The sequence below is a fragment of the Nuphar pumila genome, chromosome 9 (genome assembly GCF_984573655.1).
Source record: "Nuphar pumila chromosome 9, dmNupPumi1.hap1.1, whole genome shotgun sequence".
NCBI classification, from domain to species: Eukaryota; Viridiplantae; Streptophyta; class Magnoliopsida; order Nymphaeales; family Nymphaeaceae; genus Nuphar; species Nuphar pumila.
The window spans coordinates 114,212,234-114,236,079 of record NC_143257.1 but is presented as its reverse complement, the minus strand read 5'-3'; the positions used below and the strand labels follow the sequence as shown (position 1 = coordinate 114,236,079).

At 37.3% G+C, this 23,846-nt stretch overlaps 1 protein-coding gene across 2 annotated transcripts in view; it reads right to left on the bottom strand.

Moving 5' to 3' along the window:
• The window catches only part of LOC149828941 (ZIP metal ion transporter family), a 38,419-nt gene extending 14,867 nt beyond the window's left edge, over positions 1–23,552 (bottom strand). Inside the window, exons 1-7 of one of the 2 annotated variants that reach the window (XM_090017009.1) lie at positions 23,164–23,552; positions 19,789–19,847; positions 19,610–19,702; positions 19,344–19,436; positions 19,178–19,256; positions 18,544–18,605; positions 1,527–1,583 (exon numbers count right to left, since the gene is read on the bottom strand). In XM_090017009.1, coding sequence (XP_089873135.1) covers positions 1,527–1,583; positions 18,544–18,605; positions 19,178–19,256; positions 19,344–19,436; positions 19,610–19,702; positions 19,789–19,847; positions 23,164–23,227 — 507 coding nt within the window. In that variant the 5' untranslated portion in view covers positions 23,228–23,552. The remainder of the gene's footprint in view (positions 1–1,526; positions 1,584–18,543; positions 18,606–19,177; positions 19,257–19,343; positions 19,437–19,609; positions 19,703–19,788; positions 19,848–23,163) is intronic. The other variant, XM_090017010.1, reaches the window with a different exon arrangement.
• Positions 23,553–23,846: the final 294 nt, after the last annotated feature.

The following is a 23,846-nucleotide window of genomic DNA, read 5'->3' as shown; positions in this document are numbered from 1 at the left end:
AACTCTTAGTAGTTTAGTTATGACTTATGACATTTTAGTATGACTTGGATGTCAATTTAATATTGTTAGTTAAGACTTTAATTGTGTCTAAAATTTAAATTATGTACTAGTTGCCTTTTATTTACATTATCAGTTATCAATTGCACGGTTTGTTATTAATTTTAGCAGAAAGGGGAGAAGAAGAAGATGATGATGATGATGATTATTGAGGTTTTATATAATATTTTGTTTTTGTTTTTGTTTATGTAATATGAAAGTATGAGTCTTATGACATGTTCTTAATTGCAAGAGTCTTATGTAGCTCATAGAGCCATAAATGCTTCATATGTGATTTTATGGTTGTATTTTGTATAATTTAGCATGGTTTCATGTGTTATGATTTTTTTTAAAATTTTTGCTAATTTTTCCACATTTTTCTTGATTTTTTTTTTTGAATTTTGAAAAAAAAATTATTAAAAATTTACGATACGTTTACGATATAATACAAGCTAATTTTCGTCTGACCGATACAGGTAACGATATGATACTTACAACCTTGCTTTAAACACACATGCATGCAGCCAACATGCATGTGTGCACCAAAAAAATGATGCATACACATCCAAACACATGCACATGCACACAAATGCATGGATGCATAGATGTTTGCACACAAAGCACAAGCAAACATACAACCACAGCCACCCACCCACATGCATGCATGCAGAGAGAAACAGAGATATTAAATAAGATGAATGTTTTCTATGGAACTTCCTAAGATAAGTTTATGCATATATGGCAGATTTGCAGGAAGCTGACATAACTGCATTTGTTCTCTACCTTCAGGCAAAAAAGAAGGTACATAGCCTGGTGTACTATAATGTTTTTAGCAATGGGTCCTTCTGACATCAGCTAATAGCCACTTATGACCACAATGTAATACAGCATTGATATTCATAATCTAGGAAACATCAATCTCAACTTTGGAAAAACAACAGATAGTAAATCAATTTTATATTGTTCAATGTTCCTAACTAGTTTCATCTAACTGTGTTTTCCTAGAAGAGATATGGGAATAAAACATGTTGAATGAGTGGAATTCTGATCATTAGTTAAATTAAACTTGTTCAAGAAGTCAAAAGTGTTAAGGCCACCATTATCACACCAAAATTCCCCATTGCTTAGCGATTTTCAAAATCTAAAAGCAAAATTCAATTTAAACGGTTTAGGAAGAAAATTCCTAAGAATTAAGAAAAAAAATGATTCAGAAACAAGCCAGCTTCACCCAATCCAACAGATAAGTTGCATAATAATAAAGTTATGCATGTATGTGAGTGGGCGTGCGTGCATGATATACACACAATATATATTATAAATATATGCATGTGGGTGTATGTGTGCGACAATGAAATTCACATGACTAGGAACAAATGGGCATCCTCAAAATACTAAAATAATGTAGTGTTTAATAATATTTAGTCAACCAATCATGACTTCATATTAACTAAATTATGAAAAGCTTAAGATCATATAATTATGAAAATTACCTCTGGGATGTTGTGCAATGCAATAGCCAGTGCCAAGTTAAGGCCAACACGAAGTCCCTGTCCTCAGTAACAAGCAGAAACACAAAGGAGGCAAAAAATATAAATAATAGACTGTAAAAAAATATGGGTTCCACAGAAGTTTTATTTCCTCAATGTACAATTAGAAAACTGAAAAAAGAAGGTTTATCCATTAAGTATTTCAGACGAAAGAATTTGGCCTACTAATGTTCTTTCCTGTCATTAAAGTTTTTCAGAAAGCTATTTTCTCATCATTCAAGTTCATCATGCTTTTGGTTCACTGATCCTTCTCTTTATAAATATGATGCTAGCCTCCTTCATTCAACTATCCTTGATTGCAATCATGATATAACACCAATTCTGACAAACAAATGACTAAAGGAAGAACATATTTCCAGCCCGGAAGAAGATGGTAGACTCAGAGAACATCTTGCATGTCTTACTTCACTATACAAGGACATCATATTTCAAATGAATCGAGTAAAGAAGGCTCCAACACATTGTGCACATGCATGGGTTAAAAATGCATTCTTCAATATTTCAAAACTATGCCAACAATGAACTGATCTAGTGATCTATCTCTAAGCTTCTTGATCTTCTTCTAGTTTACAGTATTTTCTGATTTCTAATCGGCAGTCAATCCTAAATATTAGATTCTTAGTCTATTTTGTGTTTTCAAGTGAAAATTTTGAGTTTTTCAGAGTAGGCAAAAGAAAGGATCATGGCAGATTGTATAGAGTAGCAGAAATAGTTTATAACCACAGGAAAATTTATGATTTCTTCAATTATATTGTTGCAAGCATTTATAAATGTTTTCATTGGAACAAGCCAAGAAAATTCATTTGCTATGTCACATGGATACGGGTGTGGATATGGGGATTCGGTGATTTTTATGAAGTTTCCAATGTGACTAGTATAGAAGAATATGGAACAGGATGCAAAATTGAGTTTCCATGTTACATAGTTCATTTGTGGTAAAAAATAATAATAATAATAATAACAAACGGTAAGGATGAGCTAACCTAATGTGGGTGCTGCTTCTACAGGCAGGAGATGCATATATCATGAATTCATGATGTGATTGATGTCTTTTTGAGTTAACCAGGATGTGGCTTATCCAGGGAGTTGAGACATATATCATGTTGTCTTTTTGAGTCATAGAGTGAATATAGGACAGTTCCTAGCCTCCTAATGTGACTTATCCAGGTAGATGATGCATATATCATAATGTCTTTTTGACTCATAGAGTGAACAAAGGACAATTCCTAGCTTCCTATTTAAAGTTCTAATTAATTCTTCCATGCCAAATGTATTACAGTGCAAAAAGAAACTATGATCTTGATAACTTATAACAAAACCTAATGGGATGATACAAAGCTTATACCACAACCTAATGGGATGATACAAAGCTGTTTGCATATAAGCCAAAGACATCGTAATGGGACAAAACAAAACAAAGATATAAGAACGGGTTACTGGAAAAGGCTATAATCAGGAGCCCATTTGGATTACTGGCAGCCTTTTAGTTCATAGATGATCATCTTAAGAACCCTGTTTCTGCTTTTATTGTTAGAGATAGAACTACACCAAATATGCAAGTAATGCTTATCTAAATGTATATCATAATGAAAAAGTATATTTGTATCCACCTTCTGGACAATTAGTACCTTCTGGTTCAGCTCCTAGATATACCCTTTAGCAGGCTCTTTCAGCATGGTTTGAGTGGCTTAGTCTGATTTTTGCAGGCTCCTCTTCTTGTCAATTAGATACTGTTATATCCTCCTTGTGGCCATCTATTTCCTCAAATGAAGTGTTCTTATTAGCTTATCATGAACTTCAAGCCATATGATGATTACCATTCTGGTGCAACTGAATACAAAGATGAAAATTCAGATGATAGGACACTCATAATTGCCATATCATAGCTGCAACAAGTTGACTATTTTTCTATCTATACATCACACAGTCCACTGTATTAGTCAGTTTCAGCATTGCCCTACATCTCATATGGCTTCACTGCCAATACTCAGAATGCTTTTCTCAGAGTCTATGTCACCTGGGTACGGGTACAGGTACGGGTACGGAGGGTATGACACGGCAATTCCGAAAAATGTGGTTACGGGGACACGGCTAAATATATACTGAAAATTATATATTATATATCCAAAATATATATTATATATTGAAAATATAATATATAATATATAATATAGGACACAACAAATGCCGTGTCCAGGTACCAGTACCCATGTCAACTACGGCACCCTAAGTGCTGTGTCACGGTAACATAGCTCAGAGTGTTTTTCCTCTCATCATGGAGCTATTGGTTACTTATTGCTAATTGGAAGGGTGAGGATTTTGACTGGCGATATACAGGAATTCTTTCTCTTTGGGTGATTCTTCATTTTCATCAAGATATGAAAGCAAGAGTATCTCTCTCTCCTCTAGTGACACTGAATGCCATAGTATGTCCATTTTTTGACATTTATACCAAGATTGAGAAAATTTGTTGTTATGTGGAGTTCTTTCTGATGGAGTCATCACTTTACCCTCTATATAGGCTAAGCTTCAGTTAGTGGATTCTTTCACTAAGACACTACCCCACTCAGAACTTCAGGCAGTCCAATTTATATCACTAAGAGTTTGGAGTTTTAGTGTGCACACGTTGTGCTTGTCAGATATTGCAGGTACACTTCTTTTGCCTGTTTTCCCTGCTTGTAGTCTAAATGTTCTTCCTATTCCTGTCGCTTGTGATTGTCAGAATTGCAGGTACACTTTTCTTTGCCTGTATTCTGAATGTTCTTCCTATTCCTGTCACCCCAGTCCATTTTAAATCTTCTACCCTGTTCACTGTCTGCCTTGTATATTGTGTTCATTGCTTTCTCATGAGTTAATCAAACCTGTAGTTATTAAGTGGCAAATGTTTCTCAAGATGTCAGAGCAATCATGCCCCAACACCCACAAACCCCAACCCTGCCCCAGTCCCCACCCCGCTCCAGCTCACAAGACAGGACTGCAAACCCTTCTCCTCATTGACCTTTAAAACTGTAGTCACTTATGCATAGTCCCCCTTCTATGGCTTACCGTGTAATATGTGCACGATAATTTGTTGAACTAAAAGATGTTAAAATTGTGCTTCTAATATATATTCATATGTGTGTGTGTGTGTGTCTATATATATATATATATATATATATATATATATATATATATATATATATATATATATATATATATATAAAAACTGAAATACTCATCAGGGGTATTTCGGTCATTTTACTTTGTAATAAAGGTCAACCCCACATTGTACTTATTTTTTGTTTTTTGATGTCATCGATTGGGACAGCTCCAACTAGTTGTTGGAGCTGCTCCCAACCGTCACAAATGTAACCGTTGGGAGCAGCCCAACAGCTAGTTGGGTTGCTCCCTATCCTTTCTCTTGTTATAAATAGGGGTTCACCTCTTGTATCTTTTTCATGCTTTCTCAAGCATTGTGTAATACAAAGGCTATTATTTTTACTCTCTTGGCCTTTGTTGTGGGTGTTGTGGATTGATCCATAAGTGATTTTTTTGTACATTGGTTGTGTTCTTGTAAGCCCATAAGAGGCTCTTGTTTGCTTTTGTTCATATTTCAATACATGGTATCAAAGCCTTGGTGCTCTTAGGTTGTGATTCATTCAAAAAGGCCAAGAGGAGGACCGTGAAATTGGTGGAGCATCGGTTAATGGGATCATTGCATTGGAAAGCACACCATCAAAGTTCTCTTCAACAAATTCTTGCTGTCTTCTTTTTCTATCTCTCTCTCTCTCATTATTGTAAAAATGGAGGATGAAAGAGAAATGGTTGTCTTCATTCCCGTAACACTCAATGATACTAACTATGTGATGTGGGCATCCATAGTAAAACATAAAATATGGAAAAAGGGTCTATGGGGTTTGGTTAATGGCACCGAAAGAGAGACTAAACTTATACTTAACAAGATGGAAATGGAAAGGAAGTGGCTCTTTAAGGAGAAAAGATGTCTAAGGCCGTCACCGAATATGAAAAAAAATAGAAAGAATAGAGGATAGATCATTCAAAGATAATTCGAAGGCTCATCAATAGTGTTGGTATAAAAAATGCTCTAGCTTAACAAAATTTGATTTTGCTAGTAATGCATGGAAGTATCTTAAAGATATGTATAGTTTCAAGGATATAGCTCAAAAATATATACTATATAATATATATCTATATAGTATATATATACATATAGACATTTATACGTTAAAAGATAATATGTTAGTTACAAAATAAATATTTCAGACAAAAATGAGAAAAATGAAAAGCTAGTTTGACTCAACAGGTAATTCTTGAAACAGAAGGCTGATCCTTCAATTTTTTAAAAGTAGTTTATTTGTATCTACTTTTGCATCTCAAAGATGATGTCACTTTTACCCTCCATTGTACAGTTGGTTGCTTATTACTACTTAAGAGCATAGATGTCCTTTTCCATGTCATTTTATTTTATGGTAATACATCCATATTCAATGATGCAATAGGAAAAAACTTTCTACTTGCTGGTTGTTAAAATATACACTGTGTATGGATCTGGATCCAGATCCATACGCATGGCATGTTAAATGAAACACATGTCAAATTGGCTTCATTAATGGCATCCTTGTAATATCTCTGATATTACAAGGATCATTGTATACCTGTTTATTTTATATATCCTAGGGTTTGGAGGTCGAACCCTAATGTGTGTGCCGCCCCAGCCGATTGTGCATCTCTCTCTCTCTCTCTCTCTCTCTCTCTCTCTCTCTCTCTCTCTCTCTCTCTCTCTCTCTCTCTACTTTCCTGTGCATAAGTTGAACCCTTCATACGAAATTTGATATGGTATCAGAGCTCAAGGGTTGCAGAATCCTATTAGAGGCTGTGTTCAGCGAGATCTGAAGAAACAGCCGTGTTCAGCGAGATCTGAAGAAACAAGTTTATTTGGCTCCTCTTCCTTCCTTTTCTATTCTCCTCTCTGGTAACAGGTTCGTCTCTTAACTCGTCTCTTGTTCTCCTCTTTGAGTAATCCAATCTTTCTCTGCAACTCGTCTCTTATTCTCGATTCTTAACGTGATATCCCATCGTTTGCTACTCATAAACAGGTTCGTCTGCAATTTTTTTTATTATTCTTGTTCAACGACTGTCAGTCATCAACGACTGCAGCCATCAACGACTGTCAGTCATCAGTCTTTGATTTCCACTCTTAACGTATGTCAGTGTTTATTCATTCTTTGGTTCTAAAAAAAAAAATTTGGTGTCCCTTGTGCAACGCTTATAGTCAGATTGTAACAGTTTACAATCTCGATTCTGAATCTGCAAAAAAAAAAGGTTATTTCTAGATATTCGTAGCACAGGTACATGTCTTGTTGAAGTTCTCCTGATTAATTAAGTGATCTCAAACCTCTTTGTTTCTATCCATTCGTTTTGTTTGTTTATTCATTGTCCCATTGATATGGATTACTCATCGTCATCCGGTCCCTCTGCAAATTTCTTGAGTCAGCTCGTTACAGAAAAACTTACTCATTCTAATTTTTTGACTTGGAAGAGGCAAATCCTCCCTTTTATACGGAGTCAGGATCTCGATGAACATCTGGATGGTTTAGTTCCTATACCACAACGGCTTATTTTGCAGGAAACCAAGGATGAGAAGGGTGACACAATTACCATTTCTATTAAGAATCCAGAGTATACAGCTTGGAGGAAGCGGGATCAGTCTTGTTAGAATGAAACCCTATTATCGACAGTGAGAGAGGGGGAAGAGAGAGAGAAAGAGATAGAGAGATATTCCAGTGGAAAGAGGGTTCAGTCCATCGTGACTGCCCTCTCATTCTATTTATATTAAAAGTGTAAAACACTAGGGTACGAAAATACCCCTTTACAAAGTGTTAATTTACAATACATGAATCTGGATCTGGATCTAGACCCCATCCATTACATAAATGGATCGGGTCAGACATACACAATGAACAAAACAATGCCTTCTTTTCAGCCTCCCTCAAGTTGTGCATGGTGTTGGACCATGAACAACTTGTTCTTCAAAAACCAAAATCTATCCTTTGTTAACCCTTTAGTGAGGATATCAACAACTTGTTCTTTAGTTGGCACATACATAGGCTCAATCTCTTTGTCTTCAACCTTTTTCCTAATAAAATGCTGATCTATTTCAATGTGCTTTGCTCGACTATGGTGAATGGGATTGAATGACATGTTGATGGCACTTTGATTGTCACACAATAATAGTGACCGAGCAATCGGTTCTCCCATTTCTGTCAGAAGATGTCGTATCCATGTACCCTCGGCCGTCGCAGTGGCCATTGATCTGTATTCAGCCTCAGTGCTTGATCTAGCAACCGCCTTTTGTTTTCTACTGCTCCAGGATACCAAGTTTGGCCCAATGAAGCTGCAGTAACCGGATACTGATCGTCGTTCGTCTGGATCTCTCGCCCAATCAGCATCAGCATAAGTGACGATCTCATGGCCCCCGCCTGGATCTAATTCTTCCTTGCCTTTGTATACCAGCCCATCACCCACTGTACCCTTTAGGTAGCGAAGTATACATTTGACTGCCTCCATATGTGGCACACGAGGTTCATGCATAAACTGGGATACCTGATTAACCGAATATACTATGTTGGGTCTAGTAAAAGTCAGGTATTGCAACATGCCAACTAAACTGCGATACTTAGTGGGATCTGCATATATATCCCCTTCTTGTGAACTCAATTTCTGATGAATGACACTTGGAGTTGTTAACGGCTTACAATCTGTCATGCCTGCTCTGCCGAGAATGTCCAACGTATATTTGTGTTGAGTAAGGGTAAGTGCATCATTTTTGTTATCAACTTCTACTCCAAGAAAATATCGCAGCTCTCCCAGATCTTTCATCTTAAATCTCTGATTTAATAACTTCTTCACCTGCTCAATGTGACTTTTACAATTCCATGTGATGATGATGTCATCTACATATATCAACAAAAGAGTAGTAATTCCTTGTTCATTGTGAATAAATAATGAGTGATCCAGAAGAGACCGAGAGAAGCCATGCTGTTGTATTTCTAGAGAAAAACTGTCGAACCAGGAACGAGAAACTTGTTTCAAACCATAGAGTGCTCTCTTTAGTTTACATACATATTTTTTGGCGTCTCGTTCTGCATATCCAGTGGGTTGTTCCATGTAGACCTCTTCCTTTAAATCCCCGTGCAAAAAAGCATTTTTTACATCCAGCTGGCTCAATGTCCATCCATGTTTAATGGCTAGATTCAACACAATGCGAATGGTCCCCATCTTAACTACAGGGCTAAAAGTTTCATCAAAGTCTTGGCCTTCCTCTTGTATGAATCCCTTGGCTACAAGTCGAGCCTTGTACCTCTCAATGCTCCCATCTGGTTTATATTTTATCTTGTACACCCATTTTGACCCAACAACATTTCTGTTCAGTGGTCTAGGCATAATCTCCCATGTCCCACATTCATGTAAGGCCTCCATTTCTTCATTCATTGCTTCTACCCATCTTCTAGAGCTCGCAGCTTGATAGAACATGAGAGGCTCATCCTCTTTGCTTATGGATGTCAAGAATAACTGAAAATCTAATGAAAAATTTTTATAACTTACCCACCTGTCAAGCGGATGTCGAATCCGTGAAGATCTTCTCATATCCATTTGCTGCGAAACGGATGATCCAGATGGATTTGTATTCGTACAAGGAATGAATGAGGGCTCTTTCTCTCGCCGGGTGTACACAATACCCTTGTACCTTGTTGACTCCAAGTCATATGTGACAGTTTCCTCCGTTTGAGTATCATTGGCTGAATCCTCATGTGGCTCATTGTGACTGCAATTTTCTGGACAGTCTACTGTACCATTGGAGAAAAGTTCTGAATTTAACCATGGGTAGTATACCTCAATGTTGGAGCTTGAGTTATCAGTATCTACCATAGTTGAATTAGTATCCTGATCAGCAAAGTTCATTTCATCGAAAATAACATTCCTTGATATTTTGACACGCTTACTCAGGGGATCATAACACGTGTACCCTTTGTAATCTTCTGCATATCCTATAAACCTGCATTTCAAAGCCTTATCTTGGAACTTGTGCCTGAGTGAGCTATCAATGTGCACATAACAAACAGACTCAAACACACGTAATTCATGATAATCAGGTTGTATGCCAAAAAGAGAAAAGTATGGTGACTTATTTTCTAAGATACTCATGGGCAAGCGATTTATCACATGAACTGTGGAGTGGAAGGCCTCAGTCCATAATGATACAGGGAGATTGCTCTCGTGCATCATGCTCATGGCAGTCTCAACAATATGTCGATGCTTCATCTCAGCAATCTCATTTTGTTGAGGTGTATGAGGGCAAGACACTCTTCTCTTTATCCCATTATGTTGAAGAAAATTAACAAAATCACTCGAGGAGAATTCACCTCCTCCATCACACTGGAAATTAAGAATGTTGGTAGAGAAATGATTTTGAACAAAAGAGTGAAATTTCTGGAATAACCCAAAGACTTCTGATTTGTGCTTCATAAAAAATATCCAAGTATAACGTGAGTAACTATCAATGAAAATAAGATAGTATTTACTGGCAGAAGAGGAAGTAATTGGAGCAGGACCCCAGACATCTGAACAAATGACCTCAAATGGCCTTGAAGCTCTTTTATTAATGGAAGCAAAAGGTAAAGCATGACTCTTACATAGATGACAACTAGAACATTTTGTATCAACGACTTCTGAACTCAGACTGGACTTAGGAATAAGATTATTCATGACAAGTTTTTCAATGAAATGACGACCACAATGGCCAAGACGACTATGCCAAAGTCTTGGCTTATTACTTTCAGAAACAATAAATATAAAATCAGAATCAAAAACTTGACATTAGTGAGGCTTCAAGGATGAATACTTGGAATGAATGGAGGAAGGATCTTCTTGAGAGATGTACATGTTGCCCCATCGTTTTCCTTCAGCGAATGTCCTCCTCGTGCGAAGATCCTTGACATAAACAGAAGAGGGAGTAAATTCGACTGAAGCATTAGCATCATCAACAAGTTTTGAGACAGAAACAATGTTCTTTTGAATATTAGGAGCATGGATGACATTTGGAAGTTTAAGAGAGGACTTTGACATATGTATAATGGCATTTCCAGTATGTGAGATGGCATGATGAGATCCATCTCCTGTGACTATGCTATTCTTTCCAACATAAGGTGTAAGAGTGAAGAGTTTACCTACATCACCTGTAACATGAGTAGCTGCTCCGGAGTCAACATACCAAATTCATTTGTCATTTTGCTTCATATTCAATCCTGCCAAGGCTGCCAACAACAACTCTTTTACTTTTCCATCCTTTCTAGCCTCTGTTTGTGGAGCTTTCCCTTTGTTTTGAGGATTAAACCAACAATTTGCTTTAATGTGCCCTTTCTTGTTGCATAAGAAGCAGGTGGGAATGGGTCTTTGTCCCTGGATATTGGGTGTTGGAAGTATGCCACGACCTCCATAGTTATTTCTCCCTTGTCCTCCTTTTCCTTGAAAAGAACTTCCTCTTCCTCGACCATAACTCATTCTCATAGCCAGCACATCTTGTGTTCCGGAATTCCCATGAGAGACTTCAGAGGAACCGTTCAGATTCATCTCATATTGCAATAATTTCGCACGAAGATCTTCAAACTTTGGAAGTTTTGGTAAACATAGTAAGGTTGTCGTCATAACATGATGGTCTGGCCCCAATCCACTCAAGGTTTGTTGTAATTTATCTTTTTCACTAACAAGACACCCAACAACGGCCAACTGATCTGTGATGCCTTTCATTTTATTCAGGTATTCCATAATAGACATGGAATCTTTCTTCAGCATTTGAAACTCTCGCTTAAGAAACATAATTCTTGCCTCAGAAATTTGTGAATATGTTTGAACTAACGTATCCCATAGTTCTTTTGCCGAACAATCATCAGGAAGAGCAATAAGGACCTCCTGTGAGAGAGTGGAGGTGATGTATGCCACTAGCGATTGATTCCTTTTCATCCAGGCAACATATTCTGGATTCTTGTGAAGAACAACAGATTGTTCTCCTTTATCGTCGGTTTTTTCTTGCGAAAGGAATTCTGGAGGTGGTGGAATCGATTCATCCAGATGACCAGAGAGGTCCTGACTCTTTATAAACGGGATGATCTGTCTTTTCCAGGTTAAGAAGTTGTAGTTATTCAGTTTTTCAGAGACTAGTTGGCCGAGAAAACTTGAGGAAAGACATGAATTCCCATGAGTAAAATCTATTTGATGAATATGTTTGAACTGACACTTAGGTATGAAAAACAAAACACTGCTCAGCTAATATATGTAGATGACAGAGCACTCAACCAGTGAGAATACACGGCTGACAGATGACAGAAATATTTTCAGATGAGGGAAAACAGATGTCAACAGAGAGAGTAACAGTGATTAGCAGGGGACATTCGGCAGGCACTTCTTTTCAGAACCAACGAAAACAGAAAACAGCAGGGATTAATCAAAAGAAAATCACAGATTAACAGAAAGGGAAACACAGTGATCTGAAATGAAAAACAGATTCACGTTTAGCAAGGGACATTCGGCAGGCACTTCTTTTCAGAACCAACGAAAACAGAAAACAGCAAGGATTAACAAAAGGAAAACCACAGATTAGCAGAAAAGAAAACACAGTGATCTGAAACCATGTAATGAAAAACGGATTCACGATGGGAAGGAGTTACAAAAAAAAAAAGGAAAGAGGAAACCTGTTATCGTAAAACCGAGGTCAACCAGCCTCGTTTAGATCCACACAGATTGTCAAGAAGAAACCGAGGTTAGAAACCGAGATCAACCAGCCTCGTTTAGATGTTCCATGTGCCTTACGTTCCCAGATTCACGTTGATGGGCAGAAAACGAGTCAGCCCACACAGATCCACGCACCTGTGCCTTTCGTTTCCGGATTCACGCTGTGATTCTCACACAGCTTTACGTTGCTTTGAGATCCACAATACCACGCAGATTCACGCTGGGTCTTTCTTCACACAGATTCAAAGCTGATAGATCCACGCTGCTGACGCTGATGGATTCACGTAGATTCACGCTGCGGTTCACTCCCAGATTTCTGCTTTGATACCATGTTAGAATGAAACCCTATTATCGACAGTGAGAGAGGGGGAAGAGAGAGAGAAAGAGATAGAGAGATATTCCAGTGGAAAGAGGGTTCAGTCCATCGTGACTGCCCTCTCATTCTATTTATATTAAAAGTGTAAAACACTAGGGTACGAAAATACCCCTTTACAAAGTGTTAATTTACAATACATGAATCTGGATCTGGATCTGGATCTGGACCCGATCCATTACATATACACAATGAACAAAACGATGCCTTCTTTTCAAGTCTTTGGTTGCTTATATTACGTCAACACTCTCTCAAGAAGTGTTGGTTACTCTTTCAGATGATTGCACTGCGGCGGATCTGTGGAGTAAGCTGTCTCAGACATACTCTCAGATATCAGAAGCCCGAATCATGTACTTAAAAAATGAATTTCAAAGTTTGAAGAAAGGCTCCATGACAGTCATGGAATACATAGGCCGCTTGAAGAGTATTACTGATCAATTGGCGGTTATTGGAAGTGCTATTGCAGATAAAGATAAAGTTCAACAACTTCTTAATGGATTGGGTCCTGATTTTGACATGTTTACCACAGCTTTATCATGCCTTCCTCACTTGCCTACTTTTGACGACCTTCAAGCGAAACTTCTCCAGCATGAGATGATTATGAAACAACGGGCAGAAGGAAATGAATCAGCTCGTCCTCATTCAGTTTTGGCCATGGACACTTCTGTAGGTTTTGGACAAGGGAATGGAGGGCATCAAGGAGGCAGAGGTCGCGGACGTTTTGGGCAGGGAGGACGTGGTATCTTGCCTACACCTAATATTTCAGGGGGTTTTAATACAGGGAATCAGAGAAGAGTGCCCACTTGTTTCTTATGTAACAAAAGAGGACATGTAAAAGTTGATTGTTGGTTCAATCTACAGAATAGAGGTAAAATAAACAAAATTGAGAATAAATCAGCTACTACTGTGGACACAAAAGTGCCATCCTCTTCCACAGATGTGCAATAACTTTTGTTGTCAGCATTGTCACAGATGACGATTAAGCAAAATGAACAAGGCGAATGGTATGTTGATTCAGGTGCCGCCACACATGTTACGGGTAATGCGGGTAAGTTATCTCACTTATTGCCTTATTTTAAAAAACGTAGTATAGTTACGGGAGATGGAACTTATCACTCTATTAGTCATACTAGCAATGCACATATCCCTATGTCAAAGTCCTCACTTCACTTGTCCAATGTCCTTCTTGCTCCTAATATTAAAAAGAACATTATTTTGTAGCTTAACTTGTTGACGATATGAATTCTTCCGTCGAATTTACTCCCTCTTCTGTTTATGTTAAGGATCTACGAACGAAGGAGACGTTTGCTAAGGGGGAGCGACAAGGAAACATGTACGTCTTCAAGGAGATTCCTTCAGTGTCTTCGTCTTCAGTCCCAGTCCTCCAGTTGAAGTCGTCTAAGCATTCTTCAGTGTCTTCGCCTTCAGAGTCTTTGTTTTTTCCTTCATTGGAAATTTTTAATTCATCTCATTGTAATAAGTCAGATATTTGGCATAGTTGTTTGGGACATTGTAGTCGAGGTTTCGTTGAAAACCTTGTATCTGATGGTCTCCTTCCAGAGTCAAGTTTATGTTTATTTCTGATAATAATAATAAATGTTCTTCATGCGAACTCTGCAAAAGTCATGTTCTTCCTTTTCATATTATAAATAAAAGAGTTTCAAAGCCATTTGAGATTATTTGTTCTGCTGTTTGGGGACTCGCACCTATTCCTTCTCTTTCTGGCAGTCGTTACTATGTTATCCTTATTGATTCCTATTCCCGTTATACTTGGATATATTTCTTAAAACACAAGCATGAAGTTTTCCAAATATTTCGGGAACTCCATTCGATGGTCAAAACAAAGTTTGCTTGTGATATTGTGCATTTACAATGTGATGGTGGAGGAGAGTATTCATCGAACGAGTTTATTGCCTTTCTTCGGGATAAAAGAATAAGTCGGCAGGTTTCTTGCCCTCATACTCCTCAAAAAAATGGGGTTGCGGAGAGGAAACACAGGCATATTGTCGAGAGCGCGATGAGCATGTTACATGATAGCAATATGCCCGTTAGTCTCTGGACAGAAGTTTTTCACACATCTGTTCATATCATAAATCGTCTTCCTATAGCACTTTTGGATCGAAAATCTCCCTATTATACTTTATTTGGGCAACATCCCACTTACGATGAGTTGCGTGTTTTTGGTTGTGTATGTTATGTACATATTGATTCATCTTGCGAAATAAGTTTCAGGACAAGGCTGTCAAGTGCAGATTTGTTGGGTATGCAGATGAATACAAAGGTTATTGATGCTATGACCCTACTACAAAACGTATCAGGACCTCCAGAAATGTTGTCTTTGACGAACGAAATTTTGAGGTCAATGACTCTGCAGTGTTGTCATCTCGAGAATTAGAATTATATGATCCATGGATGAGTGCAGATCTTTTTGCTAATACAGGAGAAACATGTCAGACAAATTGTCCTTCCTTCGGCTTGAGTAGGAAGTTACATGACCCACAGATGCATGTTGAATTATCTCCAGTTGAGTCTCCAGTTGAGCCACCCCCAGTAGAACGCTTCTCTGGACAGATATACACTAGACGGGACAAAAATACAAAGCCGAGGAATGTGGGCAGCATCGCCACTGATCCAGCTCAAAGGCCGTCACGCATTAAGCATCCTATTCAACGATGGGTGAGTTATGAGACCTTCTCCCTTGATTTCCAGTTGTTTATGTCTCAGCTCACAAAACAGGATGAACCCACTTGTTTTAATCAAGCTCTTCAATCCCGTCATCAAACTGAAGCTATGAATGAAGAAATGGAAGCTCTTCATGACTGTCAGACTTGGGAAATAGTCCATCGGCCAGAAGGAAAGAATGTAGTTGGCTCAAAATGGGTTTATAAAACAAAGTATAAGCCTGAAGGAAGTATTGACAGATATAAGGCACGACTTGTTGCTCAAGGATTCACACAACAATATGGTGAAGACTACGATGAAACTTTTAGTCCCGTAGTCAAAATGGGTATTATTCGTGTCATCATATCCCTAGCAGTCAATCGAGGTTGGAGCCTTAGCCAGATGGATGTTAAAAATGCATTTTTGCATGGAACTTTAAAGGAAGAAGTGTATATGGAACAACCTCCTGGTTATGCCGAGAAGGATCCTACTGCCTGGGTGTGCAAACTAAGGAAATCTCTGTATGGGTTGAAACAGGCGTCCCGTTCCTGGTTTGAAAGTTTCTCTATGCAAATTCAGAGTTATGGTTTTAGAAAATGCTCTCTGGATCACTCACTCTTTATTTACCAAAAGGCAGACATTGTTATACTTCTTCTTATATATGTTGATGACATTGTGATCACTGGGAGTTCAGATAATCATGTGCAAGACGTGAAGCAGTTTTTAATGAAAATTTTCAAGATGAAAGATTTAGGGGAGTTGAGGTACTTTCTTGGTGTGGAAGTTGACAGACAACAAGACACATTGACACTCATGCAACAAAAATACACTCTTGACCTTTTGGAAAGAGTCGGAATGACGAATTGCAAACCAGTCAGTACTCCTAGTGTATTACATCAAAGGCTGAGCTCTGAAGATGGTCATCCTTGTGTCAACCCTACAACGTATAGAAGTCTCGTGGGGATGTTACAGTACTTGACCTTTACCAGACCTGATATAGTTTATGTTGTGAATCAGGTATCCCAGTTTATGCATGCTCCAACGGAGGGTCATATGGAAGCTGTGAAGCGCATAATACGCTATTTAAAAGGAACTATAGGCGACGGACTTGTTTATCGCAAGAACGATAATCTGCATAGAGGACATGAACTCATCACTTATACAGACGCAAATTGGGCAGGGGATCCAGATGAGCGACGATCTGTCTCTGGATATTGTGTATATATTAGACACAATTTAGTGTCCTGGAGCAGCAGAAAACAAAAGGCAGTGGCACGATCGAGTACAGAGGCTGAATACAGATCGATGGTTGCAGGGACGGCAGAAGTCACATGGCTTAGACACTTATTGAGTGATCTTGGGGAGACAATTATTCGATCATTTCTTCTATGTGACAATCAAAGCGCAATCAACATTGCATGTAATCCTATTCAGCATAGCAGAACGAAGCACATTGAGATTGATCAACATTTTATACGGCAAAAAGTCGAGATGAAGGAGATAGAACTACGTCATGTTCGAACAGAAGATCAAGTGGCAGACCTGTTTACCAAGGGGTTAACAGGACGTCAATTTTGGCTATTGAAGAGCAAGTTGTACATGCTCCAAAATCACGTACAACTTGAGGGAGGGTGTTAAAATATACACTGCGTATGGATCTGGATCCAGATCCATACGCATGGCATGTTAAATGAAACACATGTCAAATTGGCTTCATTAATGGCATCCTTGTAATATCTCTGATATTACAAGGATCATTGTATACCTGTTTATTTTATATATCCTAGGGTTTGGAGGTCGAGCCCTAATGTGTGTGCCGCCCCAGCCGATTGTGCATCTCTCTCTCTCTCTCTCTCTCTCTCTCTCTCTCTCTCTCTCTCTCTACTTTCCTGTGCATAAGCTGAACCCTTCATACGAAATCTGATACTGGCATCCCTTCCCCCTAATCATGGACTCATCTTTTGGGAAGACCATCAATCCCTTGTACAGGAATCAAGCAGGTAAAGTGAGGAGATGAATATGTGTCACGTTAGATGCATATATACCATATAAGGAGTTTACCAGACTCTAGAGTTAGATGTCCGGTTGATCCGAAAAGTAGATAAATGTTGTGGCTAAGGACACCTACCTTATGATGTTCAGAGCACTTTGTCCAAAAAATCATGACATGCACCTCTTCAGTTCTATCATCATAGTACTGCCTTTCTTTGATATTTGTCAGGCTGAAATAACCTAATTGTGACTTATTCTAGCAATACACACTAGATATCTACTCCAGTTGTCCTAGAATGCTCGATGGTACTACTGGCAAGAATCAATTCTCCTCCATATTTGATGCATTTGAGTGCTTCTCTGTATTTGGTGCATATAAGCATCTAGATACTAGCATGATAGGCATATAGTTGCATAACAGCATACAGCATGTAATTCACGTTAATGATTTAAAAATTAAAATTGCAATTATGACAAAAAATAAAATGTCAAAATTAAGAAAAGGAAAATGGCAAATCATATGCCTATCTCCTGAAAACTCAAAACCTACACAAGTTCTGTTATAATTAAGTACTCTATAGATGCAACTGATCAACAATTTTCAGCTATTACACAAAATTTCATGCTTAATGATCACCATGTCAATTTAGTTCATCAGTTCGGTGAGTCAAAAGAATCAAAGTTTACGAGATTAAAAAGGTTATTGCATCCCATCTCCAAATATATGCATCGTGTTAATGCACAAACATCTCAAAAGTCAAAAATTGATATTTTTTCAGTTAGGTTTTTGTAATAGGTGGTGAAAGTCTTTCAATATGAAGAATTGCACACTGAGACAACTACTTTATCAGAAAGAAAAACAGTTAGGTTGTTATAATAGGTGGTGAAAGTATTGCAATATGAAGAATTGCACACTGAGACAACTCCTTTATCAGAAAGAAAATTTATCAGGCAACAGTGAAATTCATTCTTAAATAAAGGAGAGATCAATCCCTTGTTTAGGTTACTAGTTTCAAAATATGAGCATTCATCGTCTTTTCCTTACTAAAGCTTAGATATTGCAATCCCATCTGATGAAATAATAAGCATTTTCTCTCAAAAATTTTAATTTTCTCAAAAAAAAAAATTAATAAGCATTTAAAACACCTTAATTGATCCAAGGAAGACAGCCATTCCTTCAGGAAAGTTGTGCAAGCTTATGCCTGCAACTTGTAATACAAATGAAAACATCAGAGGCTTCTCCAAATTATACATCTCAGCACAATAGAAGAACAAGAATTAACTGAAAAAGTGAAAATGTAAGGTTCTAAGTGCATTAAGCATCTTCACAACATGAAATTAAATGTCATAAATATCTTCATCCGGAATGTGAAATTTCTAAGTAATGGAACAATCTAAAAAGCAATATCATAAGTATCCTTATGAAGTGTCAAACTTATGGGGAACAAAAAGCCATTACAACATCTACACCAACCACCCCCTAGGTGTGAGAATTGAAATGGTACCACTAGCCAAAATCTGGTGCGGAAGTCTAAATTCAGAGAAATAAGAAATCCTAACTTTTTAGATGGATACAGAAATCCATTCCCTATTATTCTACTTTGTTTCAATCAGTCTTTTCAGATAAAATATCTCCACTAAATTCTCATAAAGTTAACAGATGAAAAAATGACAGCAATATATGGATTGGTCAAGCCTTAAATCATTTTGTTGGATGTTTAAAATTTTAAATAGGATAAGACCCTACTTTCATGGCATGAATGTGAAGAGGTATTTATACCAATTGCTGTGACAATTCCACTAAAAAATACTTGGCGCTTGTGCTTCTTCATTAGGTCCTTCCCATCTCCATCGTCCTTCTATTTAAATGCATGAGCATCAGGAAACCTTTTGCTGACAGCAATTTCATTATTACATCAATGGTTTCTATAGATGAAATCACAAACCTGTTTGTTTTTCACATCCTCATTACTGGGAACAATTGTTGGTTCTGGGATGAAATTGACAACAAGAGCAAATAATATAACACCTGAAAAGAACTGCATAGATGCATCCATGTCAATTCAAGACATACTCTAATGATAAAGGGCAGCAAGAAGTACAGTATCAACCTAGTCAAATAAGTTAAATTCTAGAAGATAAAGAGGTAAGGATAAAACTACCATGGCATCAGCCTAGTAAAATAAGTTAATTCAGCAAGGTAATAGCTCACCCAAAGATTTCCTTTTAAGAAACCAATTGAATTTATGGCATTATGTGCCAAGTCCAAGAAGGAAATGCTCAGCATAAGACCAGCGGCAAAACCCTGGATAAAGAAACTCAGATGTTTGCATAACTGTGAACAGCCTTTCATCATAGAGGAGCTAAAATACACAAATAATGATGAAATACCTGCAGAAGACCCAGAATCTTCAGATTGGGAGCATGAGTGAGAATCACAAAAAGTGCCCCTGTTTCAGAAGCAGATGTTTGGATTATGTTCAGAAATACTAGATATCCTCTTCCTGTAGCACTTTCTCTGAACATGAATAAAACAGGAAAACTAAAACTAACTATATGTTTGCATATTGGAGTTCCAAGAAATTAAGAAGGAAGTTGCCAACATTTTTTTTTAACAAACAGTTATTTAGAAATACTGGAAGCATTTGTGATTTGACATGACTGAGCAAATAAAGACAATTACGGGCAAAATGGTTTAATCACACGATGCATGTTCAACTAATAGCTGCACCATTTTTATGCATTTCTGTCAATAAGACTCATAGTGCACATTCAACCACTTATGGATGTACCATTTTATCAATAAGGTCAATAACCTAGTCTTCATTGAGGATCTTCCAAGGTTCCTCCTCTTAAATTCACTGAATGTCATGGCAAAGGAGGTGTCTGACTGGAATTGTCATCTCTTGTTCATAACATGAAAATGTAAGCTGTAGAGTTCCTCTCAAATGCACCGACCTTAAAATTTTTGTGGTTTTTCCATATAAACTCAAATCATATGAATAAAGTTTTTACTTTCAGATTCTATATACTTCACCATATATGCTTCTTCCAAAATTTCACAACTACCTAAGAACACTTACAAATAAAAAAGCACACGTAAAGTTCATGAGTCCGATGTGAATATTTCCAGTTTCAAATTAAGTAGTACAATCATTACTAATCAACTCTTAAACAGTGTTTGTGTGCATCCAAAAGAAATATTAGAACAGACCATTTATACCATGCCATGGAAATGACATTTTATTAGCATCACTTATCAAAACTGGCTCTTTGCTTGAGATCAACTGTTGTGACATATCTTTTGTTATACCTTGACTGGATATACTCTGAAACTAGCTTAGCTCTATGCTAGTCACCAAAAACTTGGACCACTATACCATCATCAAGCCTCAACATCAAACGTACACTACATTTTTTTTCATTTCAAACATGAAATCATTTCTAGGTAAACAATATGCTTTACATCGACTAACAAAAATTCAACATCAGACAGGCAAACCCTTTTTTGAGATAGTCAAGCTATGTAATTCAATCCAAGATGTCACAGTTAAGATAGTGCGACTCTAACCAGCCCAGTTATGTTATTCAACTCAATCAGATCAATCTTTTGATGATTTGAAGGCAAAAGATACATGACACTACAACACAAAGGCCAACTGCTTGACTACTGTCATGAAAAAGGTAAGTAATCCAGTGAAAGTGTATGCGAAATTAACATATATATAATTTAAATCATGCATTTAAAAGAGTCTTGAGATAAGTAAAACACCCACATGAAATGTTTACAAGAAGTGAAAAAAGATGTAAGTGTACAATGATAATCAAATATTTGTTGGCAGAACTCTCGAAAGCATTAATCATGCACTTGCCCACACTAGCATGGGAACCTCATTTCCACACTGTTCTTTTGAAGCAAAGACTACAGGCATGACTTTATAATATTACATTTATGAAAGAAAATATGTATGATTTTGTGATACGCTCAATCAATAGTACACTTCCGTTCATAAACAGAATCCAATATGCATGGGTACACAATCTAACAGGAAGTTGCGTGAAAAAATATACTTGAGAAAACAGTTTTAGATGAGTTCAAACAAAGATTAAATGTGTTTTGAATACAAAACAGAAAATCAGAAAATAACACATAGTCATACTCCACATTTCAGGTTCATAAATGCAGACAAGGCTTTAATATCTTCAGGTGGGAGCAAGAGCTACAGCTGCCATTCAATGAGGATTGAAACTTAACATTCAGACTCAAGTATCCTAGCAAGATCATAAGCACTCTAAACTTTTGAAGGGATGAGGTGGATGCTGGTAAAGCACTGTTTGATATCGAGTCCTGTACTAAAAATTTGGCCATCCAACAAGTTTTCCTATTTAGAAGGAAGAAAGTCAGATTTGCTCACATTTTACATATTCTACAAAATATCAAGCATGGATAAAGCAAGCATTAGCATCCCCATAGAGAAACTTGGTGCATAGTTGCAAGAAGAGAATTCTGGCAATTCTATTACTATAAGATAACATACCCATTCCTCTTATTCATTTATTCAAGATTGGATCCTGGTGATGACAGGTTAGCAAGTGACTATGCTCTATCAAGCAATAGTTTTTTCGACATCTTTAATTATTGAATATAATCCTTGTTTTGTTGGAAACATCTGGCCCCAAATAAAGTGAATAGAAAAGAAAAACAATAAAATACCATAGGTGCATGGTCAATGCATAATATACCTCATCATCATCACCACCATCAAGCCTTATCCCAACTACCTCAATGCATCTCATTGAGAGATTTACATGAAGGAAACAACAATTACATGCAAACTATACATAATTGTCACATCATTGCAACTTGTAACCCAAATTTTAAGATATAGTTATTACCATATTATAACTACTTATCACAAGAACCAATTTGCAGGGTTCTTGTTTATAAACTGCCAGAGTTCTATGGGATCTTTTGATCTTTTTCAGTTCACATTTACAAGGCACATTGACCCATTACACTGCCAGTACAGATGGAATCAGAGCAATCTCCAGTGAATCAATTCAACGAGCTCGTGTATACCATGTCACCCATCCAACAAAGTTACGAATAGCTACAAGGCACATTGTTTGCTCTTTTTCAGTTCACCGTTACAAGGCACTTCGGCCCGTTATGTTGTCAGCTCAGATGGAATCAGAGCAATCTCCAATGAATCAATTCAACGAGCTTGTGTATACCTTTTCAGCCATCCAAAGAACTTGTTACAAACAGCTAATCCACAAATACAATTAGCTTTCACACTCGAGACTAACAGTATACCGTAACCATCCTATTTTTGTGATCCTCAAGAAACAATCCACTTATTAAGAAACCGAAAAGATTATGATGAACTTAGAGAACATGCATCAAAAAACAGCATTTCTCCTCAAACTTCCCCATGACAATTGTAATAAAATGTCATTTGGTCAATTGCAAACAAGCACCAATACAATAGTTATTGATGACACTACCATATGTTTCTTTCCAATTCCAAAGCATCAATAACAATCAAAACATAGGCCACAACAAACTCAGAGTTTAAAATTTAAGAAAAAAAGAAAGAAACCTTGCATATCAATGACTCCAAATGACTAAAAGAAAAATACATTATAGGAACCATAATTCCCACTTAATCACACTCCATGTAAAACTTCCTTCATTTGATTGGCAGAAGAGAATCGAAACAAGATTTCAATTCAAAAGATGAAAGAAACCCAACAACCACATACCTATACACGTACTGAATCCACCGACAAGGGATAGAGCGAGTGCCACCATGACCTTGGAGTCCATTTCGACGCCTTCTAGAAGATACCCAACTAAGAAAACCCCACAAACATCCAAGAAAAAGAGAGAACCCGAGAATTCAGGATGTGGGTAGGATGAATTTTAGAGAGAGAAACTCGACAGGGAGCCCGCTAATTCAATGGTTTTTTGGGTGCTTTATGATAACTCAGACTAATTGATAGTAAAAGAATTTAGGAAAGGCAGGCCAATCAAAATCTCCGATCGAAGGAACGAATTGAGTGCAGTCGTGGGCAGCTCAACTGCAGAGGAGAAGTTATTCTTGGCCTCTGCGCTTCGGTTTTCCCGTTACCTTCCCGTTTTCCGTGCGTTCAACTTAGTGTTGCTCTGTTCTGTAATATATTGTATATAATGATATATTTTATTATTATATAATTGACAGGGTTGATATTTTTTTATCTTTTGTTTTGATATGTTTTATTTTAAAAAGGGCTCCAAAGAGCGGGCATGTTTTTTCGGGGAACAAAATCAATCAAAAGTGACCACATCCACATGGTGAGAAAGGGTTCCTTTGTCCTCCAAACTGGACAAATGCGGGGTTTGACTCCTTGACTACTAACATTGACAAGTGTTGAATCATGTTTGGTTCTTGGTTTTAGGGTCAGTC